Below are 27,762 nucleotides of genomic sequence, written 5' to 3' on the forward strand. Positions count from 1 at the left end.
AAATGGCCGCATATAATTTAAAATGTTTGGATTCATTTACCCATAGTCTCTAATTATTCTATTTTTGTCTGTATTTTAGCTCATTTTACCCCGTATGGGCAGGACGTTGAAAAATGCTTCGCAACGGCTCTGGTAAATACATCGCTTCTTTTAGATGCTCTCGTACATATATGATTTCACTTTTGAAATAATAATTGTATGTTTATGCTATTGATATTTATGTACAAACCTTGTTCCAATATTTTAGCGTTTATAACTTATTTTGAGTGCCACACTACAGTTTGCAAGTATGAATAGATGTACAAATGTATGCATTTTATTGCATTCAAGAAATAAACACGAGCCCGAATAGGACTGACCTACAGCAGAAACAGTTTGGTTGAATTAGTTAGTTAAACAGGTATATGTTGCATTTTTTTTTACTTTTCAACGTAAAGCGTTTCTATTTCTTTAGATCAAGACAATATTGCAATACAATATGCTGCAAAATGCAGCATATTACTTTTCTGCTGCATAATTTAGTTACATCTGATATATGATGTGATCTTCCATTGCAGCATAACGCTAGTGATTGGGACAATGGGAACGCTCTACAAAGGGTTATGGGGCTGGAATTATGATCATGAAACTTATGTTTCAAATCAAACTGTGGAATATTTTCCATAATTCACCGATGCATGTAAAATATGTGGTTTTAACACTTCATTTTGTGCAATAAAAGTACACAAAGATGTAATGCATATCGTTTCAATTACGATTTTGTATACTGGTGACTAAAATTACAGCTTCAACAGAATATTTTGAGAAGAATGTGAAATCTTCAAACTAGTAGAGAATTGATGGTATATTTTTCTGAAACAGTCACAAGTGCAGTGAGCTAAGGCTATTCTAGATTTAGAATCTAAATGTGAGAACAGAATTTCTGGGCTCTGGGTCCATTTCAAATAAGCATTGAAAATGTCAACGATTTTGGTATTTGTGCGCAGGGAAGAGGTTTTGAAGTTTGAAAAGAGGCAGTCAAGGACATGTTGATAGGTACGTTAATAGACTTTGGGCAGTACCCAGTTCCCCCAGAGCCTCGGACATACAGATATAAAAGTGGAAACAGAGAATAATGGAGAACATTTATAAGTCCTTATCACCTCCACGACGTCACTTTTTCAAAAGTTGTGGTGGCTTTAGGGGCTTTGCCTTATTTACGAGGCAGTGTTAAGCCACTTAACTTGACTTAACGCTGCCTTTTAAATAAGGCCCCTTTCACTGCACACTTAGCATGAAAGGGGTGGGCAATGGGTGTTGAGGTGGGTGGTCCACCGCAACACCCATTGATTTTGCCACTGCCCCCTATTTACACGGACAGCGTATATAGGAGGCAGCGCCAAAATAAAGAACAGGGGAAACCTAGTCTTAAACAGGGGAAATAAGGAGAAATGCTTTATTTCTCCTTGTTTTTGCTGTTTCTATGTGTACAGCAGTGTGCAGCACACATAGAAACAGCTAAACGCCAATGACTGTTTATGTGCCAGAAGGTGTCCCTTTCTGCACATTTCTGCATTAAGCAGCACACATAGAAGTTCCAAAACACCATTTCAAGACTGCTTATGTGCAGGAAGGGACACCTCCTGCACATAAACAATTATTCCCCTCATCAAAGGTATCCTTGCACTATGGTTATAAGGGTGCCTGCGTTGGTGCTAGGCAGCTAAAACTGGTGATAAATTGATAAAGATTTGGGCCTGGTGTTTTCCACATAAAGGTGAAACCACACACACAGAATAGGACCCAGTATTCTTGTGTCTATCAGATGTTCCCAATTCTGAGAAAAATAACGTGTAATCCCATATTTTGGTGTGGGAATCTGGACTGAATTGGTGAATCAGGTTCCCAGTAGGCCTGTTCCAAAATACAAGGAACTCATAATAGGAGTATAAGTGGCAAAAAGGCATGTTTGTATTATGCTATGTACTACGTTATTATTAGTGTAAAGGCATATAAGCATGTTTCCATTGACCAGAGCAGGGTTCTTGCCCCACCTACCTCTCCAATTTGCATGTGGAATCTCAGTGAACTTCATCTGACCTATATTTATTTATTATTTAAGATTTTTGTATAGCGCGGACGTGACCCTTGGGTATCAGAGCGCTTCACATTACATGAGGTAGTTTAGAGATACATCTTGTATAACAGACATTTCACAGTGACATCAGGTAGATTCATATACAGTCATACATGTTAGCCTAACAATATATATACATCTCCATGCTTAGACAGCTGATGTGTATGTGTTTGAGGGGCAGGGTGGCAGAACGGAGGCCTAGTTCTTAGTTGATGTATTCTGTTGGAAGTAGCATGAAGGTCTGTTGCTCTTGCCCTGTGACACAGACAGCATTGGACATTTGTTGCTTAGTTCTTCTGACCTCTGACTCCACTTACCCTTTCTTTTTCAGTCTACCCTAGGACCCCTTATCCTGTGCTGCGCTGGGGTGGGATGTTTAACTTTAACTCCTCATTTCGCCACTGCCCAAGATCACTTATGCTTCCTATCATCACCTTTCAAAATATACTCTTACGAAGAGCAAAACAAGGTTTCCCAACAATGCTGGGAACGGAAACATTTGCTCCTGGAACTAACAAACAGGGTGAAGAAGGATTAGTGGCAGACAGGGGGCAGAATCCTGAGGTAGTGCATCATAAGGAGGGAACTCAATTACAGTAAATGGCCTGTCAGGACACATGCATTAATTGTACACACTCTGCTCCTGAATAAATTGAAGAGGTAAATGTGATGGTTGATCTCTGTTGCCTTACTCAATGTGTTTCAAATTGATGTATAAGATACCTTTGTGGGTTAAAGAACCTATTGCAGATACCTGTGCGTAGCCAGCAAGTCTAATCTTAAAATACTGGAAAGATAGCTCAGGCGTTTAATGCACTAAATAGTGCGATATATGTGCAATCATGGCCACAGGTGCGAATTACAGAATTGTTATAAGACTGAGCCTACTGCAGAGCATTGCATGCAACCTGCAGATCGATCACAGATTTATACTAGATATGATTAATGAATAAATGCAGTTGTTGCAAAGATCCTTGTGCAACCTGCAGGAGACAAGTTGCAATAGTAGTAAAGCAGCTCAGGGAGTTTTATACTAACTGCGTAACATCAAGATAACTTGAAGTTTTGTAATTCTGAGGTTGTTAAAACTAGTTCTGATGGGTCGTATTGACACTTATTATTACGGTTTGGAAGCTGGTGCCTTGGTTTATCCAGCTGAACAGTTGATCAAGAAACATGCAATGATCTTCAGGTAACAGTTTCGAAGACACTTCATTCTTCTGAGGCCGAAGCTGGTTAAAATGTATCTAATATCTGGTGTAAAGGTGTAACTGTTAGCCCATAGACAGAATATTAGTGACAACTCCTATATATCATGGTCATAAATGTAACAGGTATGCTGTATTAAAAAAAAACATTCAGGTTGGTTTGTTTCTAGGCAATGTATGACTCCTCAACACAGTGTGTCTTTTTTCGTCTGATGGACTGCTCTGCCTGGAAGAATTGTGAAATTTCAGTTGGACTCTCAGTTTGACCTCTAAGACCTGTTGCCAGCCCAGGAACACTTCTGACAAATATATTTTGGCTTCCAAGCATTGGTCAATTCCCAGATGGCCCCTCGTCCTTGCTGAGCAAAACAAATGATCAATTTCATCCCAATGTGTCTCTCAGTGATCAGGAGCCCCAGTGAACCGTGGTCAAGTTTAGCTCTGGTCAGATCAACATCCTTCAAGATACCTAAAATCAACAATGAAGGTTTCAAGGCCCCTTAGCACTGATTATCTGTGACATTTCATCCACTACCACACCTCAAAAGCATGGATAGTTTGACTTTGCCTAATAGTATCTATGAGAATACCTTCTTCCTCACTGCATTTCAGGCAATCGGGATGCACTATTGTGCATATAATATACAGTCTGCTCCTGTGATAGCAGACTTTGTTTAGGTTAAATTACTCTCAGGCTAGCCCGTATAGCCACCTTCCAAGAATGCATTAATGTGACTTCTCAGTCAGTGTCCTCAAAGGGACCCTGCTTCTTATCTATGAGGCAGGACTCGGTGCAGGCAGTCTGGCCTACTATTAAGTGGAGTTTTAAAGGAAGCTGAGGTTTGCCCTTTGACACCGAAGAAACGTTTTTCAATTAGAACTCTACATTTCAGATGAGTTGCCTCTGTTAAATTAAACCCATCTAGAGAACAGGGAGTGATTGCATGGTGTAGTTGTAGGTATTTCAAAGTATTTGTAATATTGCAAATTACTTGACTTTACCCTCCATAAGTATATCTCATATTTTAGAAATGCTCAAAGTATCCCTTCATCCTGACCATATCTTTCAACAAACGACCCACCCATCGAGTGGTTCCATCTGTGACTCTCCTACTCCAGCCATGAAGTGCCATAGCCTTATGTCACCTATGATCACTGTTTGTCACAATCAGTTGTGTGTTTTGTCTTTTCACCTCATGCAGGTAATGCACATAAGTGCTAACACTCACAGATAACATATCAAGAGATATTGAGTGTTCTTCACTCGGCCTTGCAACCACTCACTCACAGTCAGAAGCCACAGAGGACAATCTTATATTGCAAGTGCAATGCCTCTATCAAAGACTAATCTTAAGAGAGCATTCAGTGACATGTGAGGAGACAGACCATCCTTAGGGGAAAAGAGAAAGTCAGTTTCTAGTCTTTCGGTCAGCAACATAGCTGGGACCATATAAAATGTTTTTGCAAGACACATAGAGGCTTTAGAAGGGTATTATGTTAGAAATGAGTTCCCCCAATCAATGAAATCAGTATCTTATAATTTATGTGTGCATTAATCTAAAAAGCAGAAAGACCATCTCCAGATTTTGGTTTAGTAAACCCTCCATATTTCTTCTTTCCTCCATCACCTAGCACTTAATAGCCTCAGAGTCATGGTGATAGCTATGTTTTAAGCTCAGCTTCCTCCCCACCACCTATTTGCAGGATTAACCTGCTTAGGGGTTCTCTGAAGCAGGCAAAGCCATGCTGTGGAGGCTCCACGTTCAATGCTACTGCACAGCATTTTTTGGTTTTTTTTTTCAAACAAACTCCCAATGTGAGAGTTTGTTTTTGAAAAACTAAATATTTGTTACTCACACACTAGGGGTTAGTTGGTCATTTATTTAATTCCTGTTCAGGACCAATAGGGCAGATGGTCTGAGTTTCTTTGCCTGTTGACCTTGCTTCAGCCGAGCTATTATACAAAGCTGTGCCAGTGGAAACATGATCATTTGTCTGACTCTAAATAGAGCGGATGAACTAGGAGGTTATTGGACAGGGTGCTCTGCCACACTTGTGTCATAGTATTCTAAATAAAGGCCTTTGTTTAAATGACATGGTGATGGGAGTATTCACCAAGCTTGTGAGAGCTGAACGATATGTGCAGAATCAACTGAATGACACCCACAGCAAACAACAGGATATCATTCACACAATCTTATCCCCAATTTCTCCTTAATCTAAAACCACAGATTCCTGCCACCAAACTAATTCAGCATGCCAGAGGCTTTCTTGATTAACCATTTAGGAGTGGTTGTATTGGGCATCCCAGCCTAATACCCCTTCACAAATCAAGCATACATAAGAGCTCACCCTTACAGCTGCTGTAGACTTTGAGTACAGGAGGTTTATCTAAGCCTGAAATATCAAGCAGAACACAAAGTGTTCCAGCACCAGAGAGAAGCATCACCAGTCGTCACCCTTTTAAAGTCACAGGATCGAACTGTTAGCTGTTCATGCAAGGCTCGAATTTTGATTTAGCCATGCCTACTATTTTAATTTGGAGCGACATCGGATGGCATGACGAGCAGTCAACCCAGGGTTACCATATACAACAGTAATGGTTACATGTCTAATTAAATAGGCAGTTCGGTAATGACTTCAACTTCTTTAAACATTTAATGTCAGTGTGACCCTGTTTTTGAAGATAGTTAGTAAAAACAAAAAGCTGTGTAGAAAAGCTAGGAATACCTTTTGTAACCAGGAGTGGCATACACTTTAAGAATAATATACATGTTCATTTCCAACTTCTCGGTAATACCTGTATAGACCTATCAGACTTTCACCGCTATAAAGGAGAGATTTCTTAAATAGAATAGCTGCACCATGTGAGCTTTACCTTTCCCTACCATTACCTATTCACTTTACCCTGAATAAATCAATCTATCTATCTACACACACACACACACACACATATATAAATATATATATTACCTACTGGCAGTCGCCAGTAGGTATATATAGTTAGGACCTAGTTTCCATAGGAAATCCGCAACATTCTATTGGGAATAACTTTGGCGCCGGTTGATTAATCTCTGCGAATTTCTCAAAGAAGATGGCCCGTTCTGCTCCGCTCTGCTCCGCTCTGCTCCGCTCCTTCCCTGAAAGTTTTGGGGGGATTCGTCATGTGGGGGCTGAGAAAAAAGGGGGGTCCCAAAACGTGTTTTCCACATGTTATTTTCCATAGGACGATTTGACACGGCTACAGCCCGAACCATTGAACGGAATTACACCAAACTTGGCAAAATGGTAGGGACTGGTACGCAGTACAGCCTTTTGTTTAAATGGTGTAAATCCCTCCAGTAGTTGTTGAGAAAATTGAATTTGAAAAAATGTATATATCTATATAAGCTTACTGTAAGCTTACTGTACTCTGTACCTTCCCGAGTACGAGCTGCATTCTGATTGGCTGCCAATGTCTGTGGGCAGGCCTAGGGGGTCAGGGTGTATCTACCCTGCCCCCTTTTTGTGTTCTTCACGTTTGTTTTCGGTTTATCAAGCACAAGATGGATACCAACACTTCCTGGTTAGAAGTGTTGACAGCCAATGAGCATGCAGCTTTCTCGGGAAGGCATGCTGATTGGCTGCCACTGTCTGTCAACACTCCAAACCAGGAAGTGTTGGCAGCCATATTGTGCCTCGGTAGAACCAAGGCACAAGAAAGCAGTGAAACAAACGTGAAGAACACAAAAAGGGGGCAGGGTAGATACACCCTGGCCCCCTAGGCCTGCCCAGGTGGTCCCACAAGGACAAAAAAGGCCCACATTTAAAAAAAAAAAAACACCTGGTCTGTTTTTTAAAAAACTTACCCCCCGGGGGGGACCAAATCGCGGCGGCATAGTGATAAAGAAGTGTGGGGGGTCCACAATCCCCCCCAAACTGCCTTGGGGACTGCCGCCCCCGGGGCAAAGCAACGCAGCCCCATGGAGCATACTGGAGGCTCCTGGTGGGCTACTTGGCCCCCAGGGACCCCCCAGTATGCAAGGGGAATTAGTTTCTATTCTGCAAACACGCCAGGGGGTGCGCTGCAGAGAGGTGTAAAAAAGGGTGTGGCCTCATTACACCTCTCTGCAATGCAGCCCCCTGGCGCATACTGCAGGTTCCAGGTGGGCTAGTTGGCCCCCAGGGACCCCCAGTATGCAAGAGGAATTAGTTCACCCTCTGCAAACACACCCGGGGGCTGCGTTGCAGAGAGGTGTAAAAAAGGGTGTGGCCTCATTACACCTCTCTGTAATGCAGCTCCCTGGCTTATACTGGAGGTTCCTGGTGGGCTAGTTGCCCCCCAGGGACCCCCAGTATGCAAGGGGAATTCGTTCCTCCTCTGCAAACGCGCCAGGGGTTGCGCTGCAGAGTGTTGTAAAAAGGGGGCGTGCCCTCTGAACACCTGCCTGCAAAAATGTAGTAAATCAGTATAAAAAAATTGTCATTTAAAAAACCTTCGAAATTCAATGAAAAAACCATAGGTTTCAGGCCTTATATAGTTAGGAATTAGCATTTAAAAAACCTTGCAAACTCACAAAAAAAAAACATAGGTTTCAGGCCTTATATAGTTAGGAATTAGCATTTAAAAAACCTTGCAAATTCACTGAAAAAACCATAGGTTTTAGGCCTTATATAGTTAGGAACTAGCATTTAAAAAACCTTGTAAATTCACTAAAAAAACATAGGTTTCAGGCCTTATATAGTTAGGAATTAGCATTTAAAAAACCTTTGAAATTCACTGGAAAAAACCATAGGTTTCAGACCTTATATAGTTAGGAATTAGCTTTTAAAAAACCTTTGAAATTCACTCAAAAAATGTCATTTGAGATGTCATCAGTGATGTCACTGACCATGTCATGAATTATCTAATATGTGACATCATCAGCAGTGGATTGCGGGTGCGCGAAATATAGTTAGTACAACTAACTATTTAGGAGCAATTTCAATGGTTTTGTACGAGTGAAATGTCCAGCTGACTATAACACCCCTAAAACTTATAGTTTTTTGAGTGAATTTAAAAGGTTTTTTAAAAGCTAATTCCTAACTATATAAGGCCTGAAACCTATGTTTTTTTTAGTGAATAGATATATACATAGATACATATATATATATATTCACATTTATGTTCATTCACTAGAAAACAACAGCTGAAACATTTTTAATGGTTCTGTCTCAGACTCCCGAAACCACTAAAATTAGCATATGGTCAGCAGCCAGTCCTTGCGCATACCCTTCTGTGGCCACTGAGTGCAGTGGGGTTAGGGCAGGGGTCTAACCACAGGCCAGGTCAGTCCCTGCGCCCTACCTTCTGCAATTTATGAACCCTAAAACCACAATACTCACCACCAATTAATGTGTGGTATTTAAATGTCAAGCCCAATGTCTTTGTCAGGGTGTCACCACAACAATAAAGCAGTAGTGTGTTGTGATAAATTAATATTACCCAATTAAAACCTCAATGAATAGTAGCATCTTATAATTACTATGATTAAAACATATAATGATTTTAAAGGTAATTGTGTCATTGTCAATAAAACGTTTCAATCTTTAATCCCCTGCACACGTCTCAATCAGCTGCAAAGTTGCTTTACGCCCTAACAACAAATGTTCTTGTATTCTAGAGCTGTAAGCCTAATCGTTCCAGTGTTGAAATGATTAGCAACTTTACATGGTTCTCCTAGGGTCATAAATGCGATCCCCTGGGAGACTTAGGGTATTGTTATAAATCAACTAACCTTTAAGGGGTTGGGGTAGCTGGAAGCCTCCCAAACACTTCCCTGGTGTTGTCGCTGCTCTACTGCGGGTACCACCAGACAAATAAGTAAATATTATGCTTCTCCACCAGGGCTTGTAGGCGATCTCTTGGACATATGACCCTGCCCGCAGTATGGCCTTTGGTGTGCTAAAGGCCCAAAAGAATAAATTTTTGAATGTTCATTTTACATTTACATTCGGACGATATTGCCATGAATACTTTTTTTTTTTTAAACAAATTTTATTTGATAGATTGCACATATAATGCGACACCCCGCATTTCGGGGGAGGCCACCAATTGTTTTAGGGCATCATTGTCATAGCAATCTTTACATTATTTTATTAGGCAACAATATCAAACTGAACATTGTGAAAGTCCCCTGCCCAAGCCCCCCCCTCTCCCGGAACCCACCCATGAATACTTTTAGTGAATAGGACACTACAGAATAATATGCAAATCAGAAATATTCTTAGTTCTACTATATTAGTAGTCGTTAGAAATCAGGCAGCAGCCCTAGTAGCATCGGACAGTCATCTGGCTCATCCTCAAAATTAATAACTGTTTGCTTGCATAGCAAATAATTAGCTCTGCAGAATTATCCTTGTGTGGGCAAAATAATTACATTCTGAGCAGATCAAAGCACAATTTTCTGAGAGGTGATATTACCTTAGCATCTAAGAGCTGCCCAGTACATGAATATTAATGTTGCCTACTCTACAGTAATGTCATCAGGAGATGGCAAAACAAACTAGTTACATGAATAACAGCAAATTATTGCTAGGGCCACTGGAATTATGCATTTGTGCAGCCACAACATTTTTCGCAATATTATGGATTTCCAGCAGTTGCCACATAATCCATCTTCTACTGCATAAACTGCAGATTTTAACAAAAAATATTTCTAGCTTAAACGGATAAAAAGTTACTAGAAACGTTGTAACGGATGTTCAAGCAAAGTGGAACATCTGTTACAAAGATTAACTGGTCATCTTTAATTTGCTTATTTATGTATTTGGTTTATAAACTGGTGCTGATGAAGCAAAATCTTTCACTAGAAGTTATTACCGTGTGTAAAAAATTACAAAATAATGAAGTAATAATATCAAAAAATGTGCCACAATATGCTGCATAAGTTGGCTTTTCTTGATGCATATTTTAGTCAACCCTGCTGCATAATTTGGTATTCCCATTGCTGCATAATTTCAGTGGCCCTGAGTATTGGTAATCAATTAGGTACAGCAAGCTACCAGGAGGGCATTAGGAAATGCAACATTTATGTGTGCGTCATGGAAGCTTTTAATCAAGAACAGAAAGAACAATGTTAATGGAAATTGCTGCAAATGGGTTCCGCCCTTTTAATCCATCTGGATATTTCACTTTCACCTCTTTTTTGGACGTTTTAATGTGGATATGTCTCACCACTCAAGTCTCACCCACTCACCTTAATAGGCAGAGTTCACCTCTTATGATGAGGCTGCTAAGATAGATGTTGTCTTGTTTGAGGCCTTATAATCTTGGTAGGCACTCATAGGTAAGGTCAGTAGGGTTTACTGATGTATCTGCAGTATCACTGTATTATGCACATAGAGTAAAATCTACCTTCAAGTAAAGTTTCACTGCCCTTAAGCCTGAAACATCCAGAGAGCATTAAAGTATGGCAATAGTCGTTTACTTTTTTGAGGTGATTGAAAATGTTCTGCTACTGTTTGCTCCCTCTCTGTCCTCCAGTGTCTCTCGTTTTTTTTAAAGTATGAGTTTATTGAAATAAAAAAACAGGAACATAAATGAAGAAAACAGGTAAATGTTACAATCTTACAAAATGATGATAAAAACATAATTAGTAACAAACTTAATAATGTATAAAGAGACAAAGAAGAAAATCAGTCAAAACATTTTACAAAGAGAAAGCAACATCGTAAGCATAACCAAGCAAAAGAGAAAAAGAATCAACATTATAATGTTAATTAATTAAGGTAATGATAAAAAAGGCAATGGGAGGAAATTCAAGGTGGCTTACGTACATCATCTCATCAGAGTGGGATGTGGATGAGGTGGGTGGGGAAGTAATTAGTGTTAGATAATTAGATAAAGGTAGCCACAGGAGATCCCTTTTGATTGCTAAGGAGATGGGAGTGACATCATTTGTGTCTAGTCGATGGTGAAAACAAAATGCGTTCCACCAAGAGCGAAAGGTGACATTCTTCGCATCTTTCCAGTTAGAGGTAATGAGGTGGAATGCAATAGCAATTAAGAGGTCAAGGAGCTTAGTGTTTTGTGAAGATTGAGGCCATATAGAGGAGAGAGTACCTAGAAAGGCAAGAGTGATGGAGAAGGGAATTTGGATATGGAAAATTAATTGAATTTGGGACCAAACGCGTTTCCAGAACTGGGAGATGGGGGGACATTCAAAAAGCATGTGCTTTAAATCTGCAGAAGGATGTGTGCGAGACCAACATGTGAAAGGGGTATCTGGTGAGAAGGTAGACAAAATTAGTGGAGTAAATAAAATCTGATTATAAATTAAAAAAGGGTTTGAGTGGTGTTGGCAGCTCCGGAGGTCTTATGAATCTTAAACCATATTTTGTCCCAGAGAGAAATTGACCAATCTTGAGATAAGTCTTTTTCCCAGGTTAATTCCGTTTTAGTTTTAGGCCTATCTAAGAGAGATTGAAAGGACTTATAAAGAAAAGAAGCAGATGGAGATTGATCTAACGCTGAAGAAATGGATTGAGAAGAGACGGGAATAGCAGTGGACAAGGGTAAAGATTGGATATATTGAACTAGGACAGGACAAAGCAAGTCGTATTGTGTACGAGAAGATAGGGGAAGGGAGAATTGAGACCTAAGTTCCGAGAAGGGAAGAGGTTGATTGTGAGAAAGAAGTTGAGAAATCCACCTTATACCTTTGGAATGCCAGGACTTCCAGTAAATAGTGCGATTACGAATTTGAATATGTTTGTTATGCCAAATAGGTTGGAGATCAATGGAATGAAGAGATGGATAAGAGGAGGATAAAAAAGGTAAAAGTAAAGTACGAGAATGTGAGATAACAGGGTGTCGAAGAGAGGTCAATTTGGCAGAAAAAGAAAGAATTTCCCGAAAGTCAAAGGGAGAGAAAAAGGAAGATTCTATTTTTAGCCATAAAGGGGGGTAGAATGAGAGATCAGTGGTAATCCAACGGGCAGCTTGTTTCAATGAGAAAGTGCGATGGTAAGTTGAAAAGTCATGAAAACGAAGACCGCCATAGGGTTTATCTTTCTTCAAAGATGTCAGAGATATGCGAGAACGTTTGCCTTTCCACAGACATTTTTGTAGAGTAGCGTCAATTTTCTTTAAGTAATAACCAGGAATATGGACAGATATCATAGAAATAGTATATAGTACAATCGGTGACAACATCATTTTGATAGAATCAAGGCGAACCCACCAGGAAAGGAAGAGAGGATTTCAGCGGGATATAGCTGAATCAAGTTTTTTAAGTATAGAATCAAAATGTATTTTCAAAGTATCCGACAAAATAGGAGCAGACCAAATTCCTAGATATTTAATCTTAGAGGGTTGCCAAGAGAAGCCAGAAGGCTCAAAAATATGTTTTTGACATAAAGTGTTTAAGGTAACCCTGGGCGTCCGATTCGGCTACGCCCACGGAGTAGGCGTAGTGTTGCCTTCTACGCATTTTGCGTAGACAGCGTAGCCGGCAACACTACGCCCACTCCGTGAGCGTAGCCGAGTCGGCCGCCACCCGCCTCCCTCCCGCCCTCCACTAGATACTTTATTTAAGCAATTACACTGATTAAAACAATTTTAAAGCACTTACCTTGTCCGGGGCTCGTCCGGGGCTCCCTCTTTGAATAGCGTCCTTTTCCTGGATGCCAATGCGCATGCGCGGCCGCCCGCGCATGCGCATTGGTATCTAGGAAAGGACGCTATTCAATGAGGGAGCCCCGGACGAGCCCCGGACAAGGTAAGTGCTTTAAAATTGTTTTAATCAGTGTAATTGCTTAAATAAAGTATGTAGGGGAGAGCGGGAGGGAGGTGCGTAGTGGGGCTACGCGGAGTGCGGGAGTGGGCGTAGCTTCTCGCCCTCTCCGCGTAGCTCCGCGGAGCCCCACTACGCCCACTACGCCCAGGGTTAATTTAAGGGGAGAATCTCACATTTATCTACACTAAGTCGGTAGCCAGAAACCTGAGAAAAAGAAGTGACCTGTTGAAGGAAGAAAGGAAGAGAAGATTGAGGGTTAGAACAATATAAAAGGATATCGTCGGCATAAACAGAAAGCTTAACTTGTTGAGAACCAAAATGGAACCCAGAAATATTATCATCCAGTCGAAATTTGGTCAAAAAAGTTTCCAGGGCCAAAACAAATAATAAAGGAGATAGTGGGCAACCTTGCCTAACACCTCTGTGCAAGGAGAAGTAATCTGAGACCATACCATTAGCAAAGATAGAGGCACGGGGACCAGAATAAAGCAAAGAAATAAGAGTAATGAATTTAGGTGGGAAACCAGCCCATTGCAAAGCATGAAACATAAGGTCCCATCTAATCCTATTGAATTCTTTTTCTGCATCAAGAGATATGGCAGCCAAAGGATGATTAAGCAAAGAAGCTTTACTTAGGACAATAAAAAAGACGCGAGAATCGTCAGAAGAAAGTCTACCCATGACAAAACCAGATTGTTCTGGGCCAATTAAGTCAGGTAACAGTGGATCCATTCTGAGAGCCAAAATCTTGGCAAAAATGTTATAGTTTGTGTTAACCAAAGAAATAGGGCGGTAGTTTTTGCAAAGAGTATGATCCTTGCCATCTTTAGGGATTAAACAAATCATAGCTTCTGGAAATAAGCCTCGGGAGGAACCGGTTTTTAGAAAAGATTGAAACAAAAGAAGTAAATTTGGTCAAAGAAATGAAGCAAAGTCACTGTAAAATTCAATGGTAAATCCATCGGGGCCAGGCGCTTTTCCCCGGCGTAAAACTGAGACAGCGTGAGAAATCTCATTGAGAGAGATGTCCAAATCCAAGGAGGTAAAATCAACGTGAGTAGAAGGAGGGGAAGGAATAGATTGAAAATAGGACAGGAGATCGGTCGAATTTGGGATGGATTCAGGGGTGTAAAGGTCTTGATAAAATTGACAAACTCATGAAGAATGTCTTTGTCTTTGAATAAAGCATCACCAGTAGGACTTTGACCAGAATCACTTTTAGTTCTCTCTTTCCGTATCTTCAAATAATTGGCAAGCAGTTTCCCCATTTTATTCTGCCCTCCATAATAGCGGGAACTACATTTTAACAAGTAATTGGAGGCCGCGTCTGTAGTTAATTTATTAAATGTAATTTTGGCATCAATAAGTTCTTTGAGGGAAACTTCAATGTTGGAGTGATAATACGTGTTCTCAAGGAGTTTTATTTTATTAAGGAGTAGGGTCGATTTAGCCTCCAAGGATTTTTTCCTCTGTGATACAAAATTAATAATAAAACCTCAAGCAGCTGCATTAAAAGAATCCCACACTATAACAAAGGAAGAATCTGGGGTATGATTAATCAGAAAAAATTCAGTAGCAAAGTCAGTGAATTTAGTACAAAAATTGGAATCAAGGAGAAGGGAGTTATTAAATCTCCATCGACCCGGATGAGGAGAGAAGGGAATAAGATCGATATCCACGTGTACAGGTGCATGGTCTGAAATTAAAATGGACCCAATGTCAGAGGAAGTGGCTTGTTGAGCTAGTGATTTACTAAGGAAAAGGTAATCTATACAAGATTGGAATGATGGGAAGCGGAATAGAAACTGTATTCTCTAAGGTCAGGATGACATAGTCTCCAAATATCGACTAAAGCTTTACGATGTATAGAATTAGTAAATTGAGTGTGCATTTTGGATGTACAAAATTTAACTGTAGAATTACGATCAAGGATAGGATCAAGGACTTGATTACAATCACCTCCAAGAATAAGATAATCATCATCATTAAGTGAATACAGTTGTTCAGAGATGGAAGGCCAGAAAGATTTATCAACACTAGTAGGGGCGTAAACATTGAAAATAACATTAGGAATCTTATCTATAAGTAATTTAACAATCACCCAGCTGCCATTATCATCAAATTCATGAGAAATAAAAGAAACATTCAATTTTTTATGCCATAAAATCACAACACCATTTTTCTTGCCCATAGCAGGGGAGTTAAAAACATGACCCACCCAACATCTTTTAAGCTTAGAGGCCTCATTATCTGAAAGGTGGGATTCTTGAATCAGGGCAACATCAGTCTTGAGCTTAGCAAGATGAGACAATACCCAATGCCTTTTAATTGGATTATTCAAACCTTTAACATTCCATGTAGTAACTCGGAATTCAACTCAATAAGAGAATATGAATAAGTAAATTAAGCTCACGAGAGCAACCAAGAAAGAATATAAAGGAAGAAAATAATGAAGAGAATGATAGAGTAAAAGAAAAGAGAAGATGAAGGTAAAGAGAAGAAGAAAGAGAAAAGAGCAATAAGGTATATCAAATCAAATCAATTCAAATCAAAATATCTTTATTTAGATATAAACATATATCTTTAAAAGAAGTAACAAGGTTCTCATTGTATGGCGACTGTTAAAAACAAGAAGAAAACATGTGATAGGTAATAGGCGGCAATATAAAAGAGGAGGTCGTCCGCTCTTGGGCCTCCTTAGTGCATAACAGTTTAAAAGAAAAATAAATACTCAGGGCAATAATGATTAAGAAAGAATGGATTAAGACGTATTGTGCAAAATACTTTTCCCATCAACCCTTTTATGAAGTACCCATTGCCCATGATGCTGTACATGTGCAGGACCGCCAACAGTCCTAATTCAATGATAGGATTTCTTTTTGTCCCCCCTCAAAATTAAAATCTATTGTTGAGAACATCAGGATTAAAAAAAAAAAGTAGGGGGGGAGCATTAGCAGGACCCAATTTGGTTAAGGTTGCGGTATGCCAGCTGAATGAATTCTGTGAGTTTTATGTTTAAAACTGTGTTTTCGGGGTTCAAAGCCACTATAATCGCTTGCCTGCAAGATCGGACGCCCTGGTTGTTCCATTCAACTTTAAGTTTGGACCTACGTTCGGAGTTAAAGGCTGGGCAGAGGCAGACCACGTGCATCAAAGTTTCAACTACTTTGCCACATCCTCTGCAGGTTACGTCCTCTGCCATGCGTCGCCATGAGGGTAGGTCTTGCAGAAATCGCCAATCACCCATTCTGATAGCGATGAAACTGCGTTTAAGATACAACGTGTATGTGCAGGCCAAGTAAGGGGCAGGGACTAACTGGCTGTATGAGTTTAAAAGGGCCCAAGCGTGGCTGCGTTTTGAAAGGTGTGCTTTGCCCATGATAAGAGATTTCATTCTCGCACATTTTTTAATGCCCATTTTGAAAGCTGTCTGACCAGGATTAAACGCCCATAATTCACTCGCTGAGGTTTGCTGAATTGCGTCCTTGAAGAGGCGACCGAACGTTCCACTTGGATTTTTCTGGGAGATTTCTAACCAGACTAAGGATTCCAGTGTGCCCGGGTCGGCCCGTCTCAGTTTGTGGCAGAGGTTTAGGTATACCCCAATGTCTGCGGCATCATAGTTTAGTAGCCCTAACTCTAGTCTTATCTGGGTAGCAGATGCAGACCTTGGTAACTGAAGAACCTTTTTATAGATTTTGGTTGTATGCCTATTCAGAGTGGTGTTCAATTTACCCCTGAATGTTTCCATGCCGTATGATAAAGTAGGGCGAATTTTAGCTCACATTAGTTCTAAAAAAGGCATTAGAGTTGGACCTGAAAGTTTTTTTAGAGAGCTTGCCAAGTGACACCGCTAGGGTCGTGGCTTTGACTGAGATCTCTCTGCGCTGTTTTGAAAGGTTGCGTCTAGAATCCAGGTGGACACCTAGGTATTTGTACGATTGACCAGTAATCAGGCGTACGTTGTTAAATGACCACCCACCGCCAGTGTAACGTTTCTTGCCAAAGGGAACAACTTGCGTTTTCTTTAAATTTACCACTAGTTGGTTCAGTTTCGTACAGCTGAGCAGTTTGTCCAGAAGCCTTTGTAGCCCGCCCCTTGTAAGGCTGAAGAGAACCAGGTCATCGGCATACAATAGGTTGCTTAGTGTTTGGCCTCCCACCTTTGGTGGGTGGCTGTTTGTATCATCCAAGGTCGTCGGGAGGTCTGCTATAAACAGGTTGAAGAGGAGGGGGGCCAGCACATATCCCTGCTTCACGGCCCTAGTTGTCATAATTTTCCGCGAGAGATGTGTGCCGGACCCCAACTTCACCCGGACCCAGGTATGAGAGTGTAGTTGGATAATGGCCTCTAACAAAGACTCTGGAATCCCCCACTTCCTTAGTTTTACCCATAAGGCCTCCCTAGGGACACTATCAAATGCTGCTTTGAAGTCAACAAAGCAGCAGAACACTGACCTGGATGTTAGAAAAGCTTTGTTGACAATGGTTGATACTGCTAGCAAATTAGTCCTAGTCCCGGAATTAGCCGTGAACACTGTTTGATTCATCAGCATCAGGTTGTGGTCTTTTACCCATAGTCTCAAGTCTTCCAAAAGTAGGCCTGCGTAGTGCTTTGCCTCATTATCCAAAAGAGCGATGAGTCTGTAGTTGTTGGGTGAGGCGCGTGGTCCTGATTTGTAAATTGGGTGGATAATAGCACCCGCCATGAATCCGGGATTGTAGCTGTTCGCAGAGCGTAGTTGAAGAGGTTTGTTAGCGTACTGGACCAGAAGGCAATGTCCGATTTAAACAGGCTCTGTGGCAACCCATTAGGGCCTGGCGCGCCGTCAGCTCTTGCTTTTGTTATTGCTTTTGCAACCCCCTCTTGTCTCACCTCAGGATCCCCATAGGCGGGGTGAGTGCACTCAGTTGGTGTGCTCCGCTTAATACGAGGGCCCGTATCTATATCAATTGGGGTACTGCTTCCAGTGTGGCCTGGATGTTCTAGAGACTTAAAGTGGTCCGTTAGATATGAAACCCAGTCTGATTCCTGGATATTTGCGGATCCCAACGTGGATTTTCTACCATTTGACCGATTGATTAGGGCCCAACATTTTCTGGAGTTTCTGCTCTTACTCTCCCACACCAACGTACACCAGAATTGGTTGTCATGTGTTCGTTTATCTTTTCTTATAGCCAGATTAAACGATTTTTGGGCCGTTTGATAGAGCATTAGACAGTCACTGTTCCCCGGGGATTTTGCCAGTGCCCGCAGGGCATTGTTTCTGTGCTTCTTGAGTGACTTAGTCAGAGGTGAAATTGAAAACTGACGAGCTTGGATTGCCCTTTCGGACCGTGGTTTTGCAGGGAAGAGGTTGGTCAGATGGGAGCAGAGCGTCGACCATGTTACGGTTGGAGAAGCCTCTTGGTTGATTCCATCACTTATGATGCCCATGCTTACGTGCAAGATGTCCGGGCTGATGGCTTCGCTCCACTTGAGGCGTGTTAGATTTTCCATGTATTTGCCCCAGCAGGTTTGGGGGGCAGATTTGTGATTAACTGGACTTATATTGAAGGATATGACCTGGGGCCTATGGTCACTTTCAGTTCATGGATAAATGTGGAAGTTGGCTAAACATTGAAGCAGAGTAGCATTACAGATCGATTAATCCAAGTAGGATTGTTTGGTGCCATTTGTCCAGGTCCATTTTGGTGGGGTGTCATCTGCCGACCTACCATTGATAACAAGAAATCCGGCGCTGTAGAATCTCTTCGCACATAGTTCGCCCAGCCCGCATTGGGCTTGGTTAGGCGGGATAGTTTGAGACCTGAACTCAGTAATAGGAAATAGGAAAGGGCCATCAAGGTCTGCTGGGTCCCTTTGGAATAGGTTGGTGTTAAAGTCGCCCGTAACGATACAGTCTGAGTTGGGGTGTTCCGAGACTAACTCGTTCATAATTTCCGTTAAACGTGCCAAATGATCTTTTTTTGTACGTGTACTAGGATTGATGTACACGTTTAGAATAAAAAGTGGGCGGTGTTTCCGACATGAGTTGATTTTTACCCCAAGTAGCCAGTCCTCCTCAAGGGGTATTCGTGAGATTGGACCTTTTATGGTGTCTGATATGTATATTGACAGCCCACCTTTGGAATGAACGAAGCGGCTGTCCCTAAGAGCTGGTTTCCATAGCTCTATGAAGCCAGTGACTGGACATCCTTGTGTGGCCCAGGTTTCCTGCAAGACTATTACTGCGTGGTCACACAGAAAGCTAAAGTATCCGGGTTGGTAATTTTTTGCTGGAGGCCGCTGATGTTCCATGAACACATTTGGAAAATAGGGACCACTGGTGGGTTAGGTACAGTTGTTAATGCAGCTGCTGGAAGGATCGGCTTGCTCAGGTATTTGTTGTTGTGACCCACGGACTCTGATACAAGAGGTAATTCTTTGGTTCTTGTTGACAGGATCGTTTGGAGCCATCCCCATGATTGGCATAGGTCTTTATTAGGGACCGCTTTTGGCGTGGTTTTGTGGACTTCTTCTGGTTTTAGTATCCAATACGGTTTCGGGTGGTCTTTCCGTCTTACGGTTCCAGCTTTTTGAAGTGTTGTTGGCTGGTTTAGTAGTGCGGTTGGGTAGCCTGGCGTGGAGTATTGGGACACTCGAATGCCCCATTCCCTCAGTGTGGCCTTGTGTTCCAAAAACACACCTACCCAGCTGGGCGACTTGAGGGTCACCAGGGTTACCTCCGACGGTTGGGCACCTCTTGTTGGAAGAAATTCAATAGATTCTATATCGTCCGACGCCAAACCTGCGAACCCCGGATGCCTTCTATTAATTTTAATATATTTGCTCTATTGAGAATATCCTGGCGGCCCTTCGATGTATATTCCGGTGCCAGTAAGATGTGATGCGATGATGGCTCCTTAGTGGTCTCCATGTGTTTTGAACTTGGAGCCATCTCGTTCAATTTGCTATTTAACGGACCACCCACCGATTCCTGCTCAACTTGTGTCTGGCATTGGCGGGCTTCCCCCAAGCACAGGCGATTTATGGAAGAAGTTGTTTTTTTGTTGTGGATAGTTTTTATTGGGATCAGTCCTGTAATTGATGGGACCCCTCGAGGGGCAGTTAGAACTGGCGCTGCTTTTATTTTGAGCTGGGTCTCTTTTGGCCTCAATGCACTTATATTCTTGATGATCGTACTTGGCTTAACTGGGGCAGTGCTGGGCTCGTTTACTACTGATCGCTCTTCTAGCTCGTTTACCTCTTGTGAACTCTCCACAGTTAGATGAGTAACATTTGCAAGTTTGTCCCTTTTTGGATTACTCGCGCTGGGGGTTCCTAAGGGAGAAGGAGCGGCTACCTTCCTCAAGGGCTGTTTGTTGTCTGTCGTTGCAAAGAGGGGATAGTATTTCCGGGTGGACAGCTATTGTTTTTGCCCTTGCTTTGTTTCTATGCTTGCGCTGGTGTTTTTGCTCTCTCTTGCTAAGCTGGAATTCTGGAGCCGGCGACACTTCCTGATTGGCTGAAGCCAGGGTCACTGGGCTGGCCTTAGACCCCATTGCTGAATGATCCGTGCGGGTGATACACCTGCTTGGACTCCCTGCAGTTTCAGTTATTGCTTTGTCCGGGTCCGATTGTAACTGACCGGGTTTTGGCGGCTTGCTCTGCTGGTTTTGACGGGGAGCTAGACCCCCGATTGATTTGGCGCTGTTGTTTACGGTGGGTCTCAGGTTGGCTGGAGCTTGGGTCATCCCAGACGGGTTTTGCAATTGGAAGCAGGGGGTTGTATGATAGTTATCTCCTTTCAGCGTCTTTACTTCATTTATAACGCTAGTTAGAAAGTCTGGAAGCGATGAGAGTGAATCAATTATTGGGGAACAGCAACAAACCGACTGTACAAGCTTTGCCGAGGCTTGCGCGCCAAGTATTAAGTTATTAAGTTTATCGAGTTTGTTGTCAATTCCTGTAGTGAACAACGCTAGGGTATTTAAAAGGTCAACCTGCACATCCAGCTTGTTTGAGTGGCAGTTTAGTGCGTTGACTGTCTGCTGGAATGTTTGGAGAAGTTGTGGCCAAACACTGGTTGCTATGGGGTCTTCTTGATTAGATTTGGTGTTTAACGTGTCTTTAATGGGTTTTTGAGTGCTTTTAAAGAAAAAAGACAGGTCCGCTAAAAGCTGATCATTTGCATCGACTTTTTTGGGGGACTTTTGAGGCGATGTCCTTGCTGGTGATGAGCGTGCGATGTCCTTAGGACTTAACACCAGCAGTGACTCCTTGGGTGTACTCGCGGTTTGAGACAGGTGGAGCAATTGAGTGATATTGTTGCTCGAGGGGGAGCTTTGCACATGAATTTGAGCAAGAGTTGACTGACAGTGTGGAGTCGTTGTGACTGCCTTCGCTACGTCTGAGACTTGTCGGGAGGGTGTAACCGATGTGCCCAATTTCTGGGTTTGACCTATGATGGAACTCGGGCTGGAACTCAGGCTATCCCATGGACTTGATGGAGCTAACTGCGACGGGCTCCTTCCTTGCTTGTCCACTGCTGTTGGGGAAACTCGCTGTCCTAGTTGCTGATCATGTGGAGGGTTGGGTTGATGGGTAAAAGGGTACGGTTTGGAGCTTACATCCTCCTGCCATGCCAGTGTGGGGTTGTTGAGACCTGAGCCGAAGATGTATACTCCCACAGGTTTGGCTGTCTTTTTGGGTTCGGTCGACTGCTGTTGTGGGGATAAAGGCTGAGGAAGAAGTGTGTTGGTAACCAGGAGCCGGGTCAGAGCTCCACACTTGGGTGCCTCCTGAGGCTGGAATTAGAATTGAGACTGGGGCTGGGGCTGTAGAGAAGTATTAGTCATTGTTGGTGCTTTTTAAAAGTAATCCAGCAGGTTCGCTGTTTTTAAGGCTGATGACATATCCAAGCCCGTATTCTTGTCTTTTGAGTTTTTTTGGCTGGAATTACTAAAGCTATTAGGGGAGAATGTGCCCGCAGTCAATGTTTCCTGGCCGGCCCCAGTAGGCTGGTGGGTACCCGGGTGAGGCTCCTCGCCGGGTACTAGCTGTTTCGATTTCCTCTGTTTTGTTGCCACCGCCGTTTTTCTTACTTTCCCGGATCTCATAGCGTTTAGCTAGCGCTGGCCAATTTAGCTGTGGCTGGTACTGCCAGATAACCAGCCAGGCTGTCTGAGGTCCCTGGGGTGGCGCTGACACACACAGCATTGACTGATTGGCTGAGGTTTATGCAGCTGGGTCGACTGGGATAGCTGTGGTTGGGCTGGTCTAGCTCAACTGGAGCTATTGAAGGTCCGGAAAGGGTTACGATAACCTGCGCTGTCCTGCGAGACCGAGTCTCTGCTGAGGCTCTGCTGGCTCTGCTGGCTCAAGTAGGTTGTAGTAATATTCTGAAGTATTCTTCCACTCCTGAATCCCGGCTGGACGACTGGTTGGCTGATGCTGTGGTGCAGGTATATGGTACTTCGAACAAGGGTTCTGCAACACTCAATGCTCTGCGTCGCTTTATCGCTTTATCGCTTTATCGCTGTGATGCAGTCTTTAAGGTGGCACCCCCCGCTCATTGGTTACCCGACCCTGGATCACGCGGCAACCGATGCCTCGCACCACTCAGACCTAGGCTGGGGGCTGGCTGTGAGTCGGAGTCGATGACCCGAGTGGGAGGGTGGAGCTTACTCAACGACTCTGCCGCTACCCAGTCAATGGCCCTAGGCAGTAGCGGGGCTGGCTGTCACTGTGGACCCGGGGGTAGGAGGCGGGGGGAGCAGCCCCAGAGCTGGAAAAAGCAGCTGTGACACCCGTGCGGCCGACCGGCTGGACGGGCGAGTAAGGCAGCGCAGGAGCCACAGCAACAGCCGGCGCAGGGGGACCGCTAAGAGCAACACAGGGGAACCAGGGGTGAACAGGGAGCAGGGATGCTGAAGGACCGGGCGGCAATGCGTGGTTCAAGGAGGAGGGGGGGGAGGAGGGATAGACAAGGAGGCATGGACTTGCCAACAGGGTGCTTCCCGCACAGGGACACGCCTCTCCCCTCTCCACTCCCGCACTCACACCGGAACTCTCACCCGCAGAGTCCTGCTGACTTACCGGTATGCCAGCAGCTGCCACGGAAAGCCCTTTCCGGCTCCCGGGGTCCTGTGCTCCCGTACTCCCGTACTCTCAGGACTCAAGCCCAGAGCCACAGAGAGCCACAGAGAGCTGAAACCCGCTCGGTCCCCAGCTCCGCGGCTACCACAACCTGCGGCATGGCTCCGCTGAGCGCCGCCCACCAGCCTCAACGCACACGCCTGCCTGACGTCCGGGGGAGTGACTGCAGTTTCCGTTAGTGGGACGCGGCCAATGCATGCATCTATATTGACTCAGTATCAAGGCATCTGAGCACTTAGTGATCAAAAAACTCTGCTGTGCTATGCAGAGTTCCACAAGCAGCAGAATAAGGTATAGAAATAAGAAAAAAGGATAAGGAACAAGAAGACAGTACATGTCAAATACAGACGACTGAAAAACATACTTACGAGAACAAACGAAAAATGAGGGTGACGACGCCAAAAGACGACGACGGCGGACAACGAGAGCGCACCAAACAGCCGCTACAAAACATCCGGAATATACAAAACAGAAGGGGTACATCGGGTATGGAAGGAAGACAATGACATCTGTAAAAAGAGAAATGAGGGTACTAAATATGAGAAGGGAACATGAGAAAAAAGAGGTATATGCATACAAAAGAACGGCATTTAAAGATCAACAAGACAGAGAACATAACCATATAACCAACGCTATGGAAAACCAGTTAAACCATTATAAAAACCAGTTAAGCAATTAAGCAATTCCAGAGGCGTCCATTGCAACTGCTCCATGATGATGAAGGAACTCTTGTAGAGCCACTGGATCTTCAAACGTGGTGGTTTTGTCTTTGTAAGTAACCTTAAAGAGACAGGGGTGGAGCAACCCATATTTAGCGTAGAGAGCTCGTAATTGAGGACGCATGTCCAGAAACTATTTACGACGATCAGCTGTTGTTTTAGCTACGTCCTGTGACAGATATAGGCGATGACCCTCCCATATAATTTGCTTTTTAGCTTTGGCCGCTGAGAGAACCTATAGAAGATCGGTATATTGCAGAAACAACATGATGACACCTCGAGGATTGTTAGACACTTTAGGACCCTCTGGATGTCCAGAGCTCTATTGGCTCTTTGGATGTTGATGGTAAATGAGGCGGGTAAGTCCAGAATCTTTGGGAGAAAAGTTTGAAAGAAGGCAGTAGGATTTGACCCCTCCGAAAGTTCTGGAAGACCATAAAGACGAAGGTTGTTTCTGCGGTTTCGATTTTCCAAATCCTCCGCTTGACGTTTGAGTTGAAGCATATCCACTTCCATCAAAGATATACGAGAGCAGGAAGTATGAAGAGATTCTGTTGATTGTTCTAGGATGAGAACACTAGAATCCAGCGAGGACCATTTATCATGCATAGTTTGTAAAGTTTTAGGGGTCATCTCCATAAATGGCTTGAGGGCACATATTTCTTCCAATTTGAGATCCATAGATGATGAGGAAGAAGTAGAGGTCAGAGAGGGTGGATCTTTCTTTAGACTTTCGGTAGATGCTGTCGTTGTTGGAAGCTTGCTGGCAGTATGCATTTTGGGAGATGTTCCAGGTTGCAAATCAATTTTTGGAGCAGGATTATCTTCCATATCTTGAATTGTGGAGTCAGAGTCTGAGCATTTAATTGATTTTTTTGCTGCAGAGAGTTTAAGACTGTGCACTTTCCCCATATAGAAGTAAAAATAACGTGAAAAAGGGGCTAAAATTATCAATTCTTCACTGCACAGAAGGATGTCCAGAGCTCCAGTTAGATGACATGAGGAAAAACATGAAAAATGTATTCAAAATGGCGGCAAAATCGGTCAGACGTCATACTGAGGAGAAAAAGCGCAGAAAAAACCACATAGGCAGCATTAGTAGGGAAGTAGAGCCCAAAAATAGAAAAGTACTGCAATAAAAATGCCAGCCATGAAAAGTGTTGAAGGGGAGAAGCCATCCATAGAGCAATGCAGCTGAAGGGAAAATCGCGTGAAAACGCGATTCAAAATGGCGGCCGGAATCTAAAAAAGCGTTTTGCGCCGAATTTAGCCCTGGAAAGCCATTGTATTGCGCTAAAACACGAAGCGCCAGGCTCAACTCATGTTCCAATGTCCAAATGTGGGCTTTACAGCGTTCGTCCCCCGATGCAACCCCCGAAAAGTGCAAGGAAGCGGCGGTTGACGCAGGAGGTCCGCCGTCAAGCCGCCATCCCAGACGGCGCGCAACCCACGCCCCTTCCAGTGTTTCTCCTGATAACAGGAGTTCAGCTGTGTTTAGAGCAGCCATTTAAACGTGGGTTTAAGGCTATTCATTCATATCAGGTTTCAGGTGGCATTTTTGTAAGCTATGTATAGTTGAAATCATGCTGTTAGGCAGTGGTTAATTTGCAATAATAATAAACGCCGGGACTCTTGTCAGGAGGCAGCATGCAATAGCCCATTTCTCCTGTTAGCGCCGCCTAAAACAGAACCAACTACTAACCATGACACCCTACAAGTGAGGTTTTACAGATAGCTACTCCTGAGGCGGAAGCCGGGAGCGACGATCCTCATTTTTAACATTTTCCACTTTGCACGTTTGTTGATTTTAATAACATTCTGCGCTCACCTAGCTGCTTAGTTGATCCTTAGTTGTTTCAGGGTCTTGGGGGATACTCTTGCGCAGCGGATCCAGCGCTGTCGCGGGAGGGCAAAAACATCGCCGCCATCGCCCACGAGACACTAGGCCACGCCCCCTAAAAGCAAGCCACGCCCCTTTCCAAAACTATAAATTGCCACGCTGAAATACAAACCGGCGTTTACAGATAGCTACTCCTGAGGCGAAAGCCGGGAGCGACGATTCTCATTTTTAAAATTTTCCACTTTGTACGTTTGTTGATTTTAATAACATTCTGCGCTCACCTGGCTGCTTAGTTGATCCTTAGTTGTTTCAGGGTCTTGGGGGATAATCTCGCGCAGCGGATCCAGCGCTGTCGCGGGGAGGGCAAAAACATCGCCGCCATCGCCCACGAGACACTAGGCCACGCCCCCCTAAAACCAAGCCACGCCCCTCCTCTCCCCATAACAATGTCCATTTCTCGGAAGCGCAGCGGACGAGCGCAGCGGGCGCGACGTCAGAGCGCCGAAGGCGCGCCTAAGGCAAGCCCATCTGCGCCTGTCCGCGTCCAGGTCGCGTCTAGCGCCGGCCACTCTGCGCAAAGTATTGCGTGCACGGTTGCAGCTCCTCCACTATATTCCCGGGAGACTCTGCTCAACTTGGGTGAGTACGCGCATGAGGGCCACCTCTCGTTCGCAGACACTGCTCTCCCTTTGAAAGACTTTGTGATTAGGGGTCTTCTATCGTGCGGACTTCTTAATGTCAGATCATTGCCCAAGCATGCCGAAGAAATCCAACTTCTGGTGGATACTCATCAGTTAGACGCCCTGTTCCTCACTGAGACTTGGACCCACCTCAATTGCGAAATCGAGCTGGGCTGGGCCTGCCCGCAGGAATATAAAATCCTGCACCTCCCCAGACCGAAAGGACGAGGTGGTGGGGTGGGAGTGATCTACAGACCCTCTTGGCATATCAAGATTCTAGATTTGGACTCAGTCGTTGGGACTGAGTTGCTTGACCTCTCTATTAACAGTCATACTGGGGCTACTTTTACGGTGGTCATCTGCTATAGACCACCGGGGGCCTTCAGCACCCAGCAACAAAAATCGCTACTCGATACCTTTTCCAACATGGCAACATCCCACAATAAACTGATTATCTTAGGCAATTTTAATCTATGGCCGAATGGCACCTTAGATACTGGGCTGCATAATCTTTTGCTTTCCTGTGAAAGTGTGGGTCTCCATCAATTAGTTAGGGAATCCACTCATAGAGCAGGGCATCGGCTTGACCTTATCTTCTCGGTCCCACAGCTAGTACACCTGGATGAAATCTTGCCCATGGGCTGGACTGATCATTTCCTTCTTAAATTCTATATTAACAGCAAGGGGGTTAGAACGCCGGTACATGGCACTTCCTCTGAATTTAAGTACAGAGACTGGAGAGCGCTGGAGAGGCTAAGAACCACGGATGCTGTGTTCAAGGTGGATGACAGCTTTTCCCTGAACCGTCAAGTCGATGACAACTATGAGGCCTTATGTCTCAGGATTACCACGAGGGTTGGCTCTATTGCTCCACTAAAAACACGCAAGCATAAGGGCAGAGTGTCGTCTCCGTGGTTTAATGACTCTCTAAAGGCTCTCAAACTTGCCTGTAAACAGGCAGAAAGGAAATGGAGGCAGGGTTATTCCGATGCCAGCAGACTGCTCTGGAAAACTAAACTCTCCGAATACAAAGCCTTGATTCAGAAATCTAAATCTGATTATTTCTGTTCCACAATCTGCACCGCTGCAAATAGCTCCAAAAGCATTTTTCAGATTCTGAACAATCTTACTCACCCTGACTGCTCAAAAAAATCAACCCTCCCCACACAGGCCCTTTGCGACAATCTTGCTCTGTTTTTCAAGTAAAAAATAGAAGTCATCATCCGCAACTTGAGCACCTCCCCTACTCTGTTCTGCCCCCCTTGTTCGGGGGAAGGGGATATAGACATCGGTGCCGGGA

General features: G+C 43.7%; 1 protein-coding gene across 1 annotated transcript in view; it reads left to right on the forward strand.

The window, feature by feature from the left end:
- LOC144769218 (uncharacterized) overlaps positions 1 to 27,762 on the forward strand; it is a 228,048-nt gene that overhangs the window by 12,803 nt on the left and 187,483 nt on the right. Inside the window, exon 2 of the mRNA XM_078653258.1 lies at positions 80 to 132. Coding sequence (XP_078509384.1) covers positions 80 to 132 — 53 coding nt within the window. The remainder of the gene's footprint in view (positions 1 to 79; positions 133 to 27,762) is intronic.

This window comes from Lissotriton helveticus, chromosome 7 (genome assembly GCF_964261635.1).
Source record: "Lissotriton helveticus chromosome 7, aLisHel1.1, whole genome shotgun sequence".
In the NCBI taxonomy this organism is placed as follows: domain Eukaryota; kingdom Metazoa; phylum Chordata; class Amphibia; order Caudata; family Salamandridae; genus Lissotriton; species Lissotriton helveticus.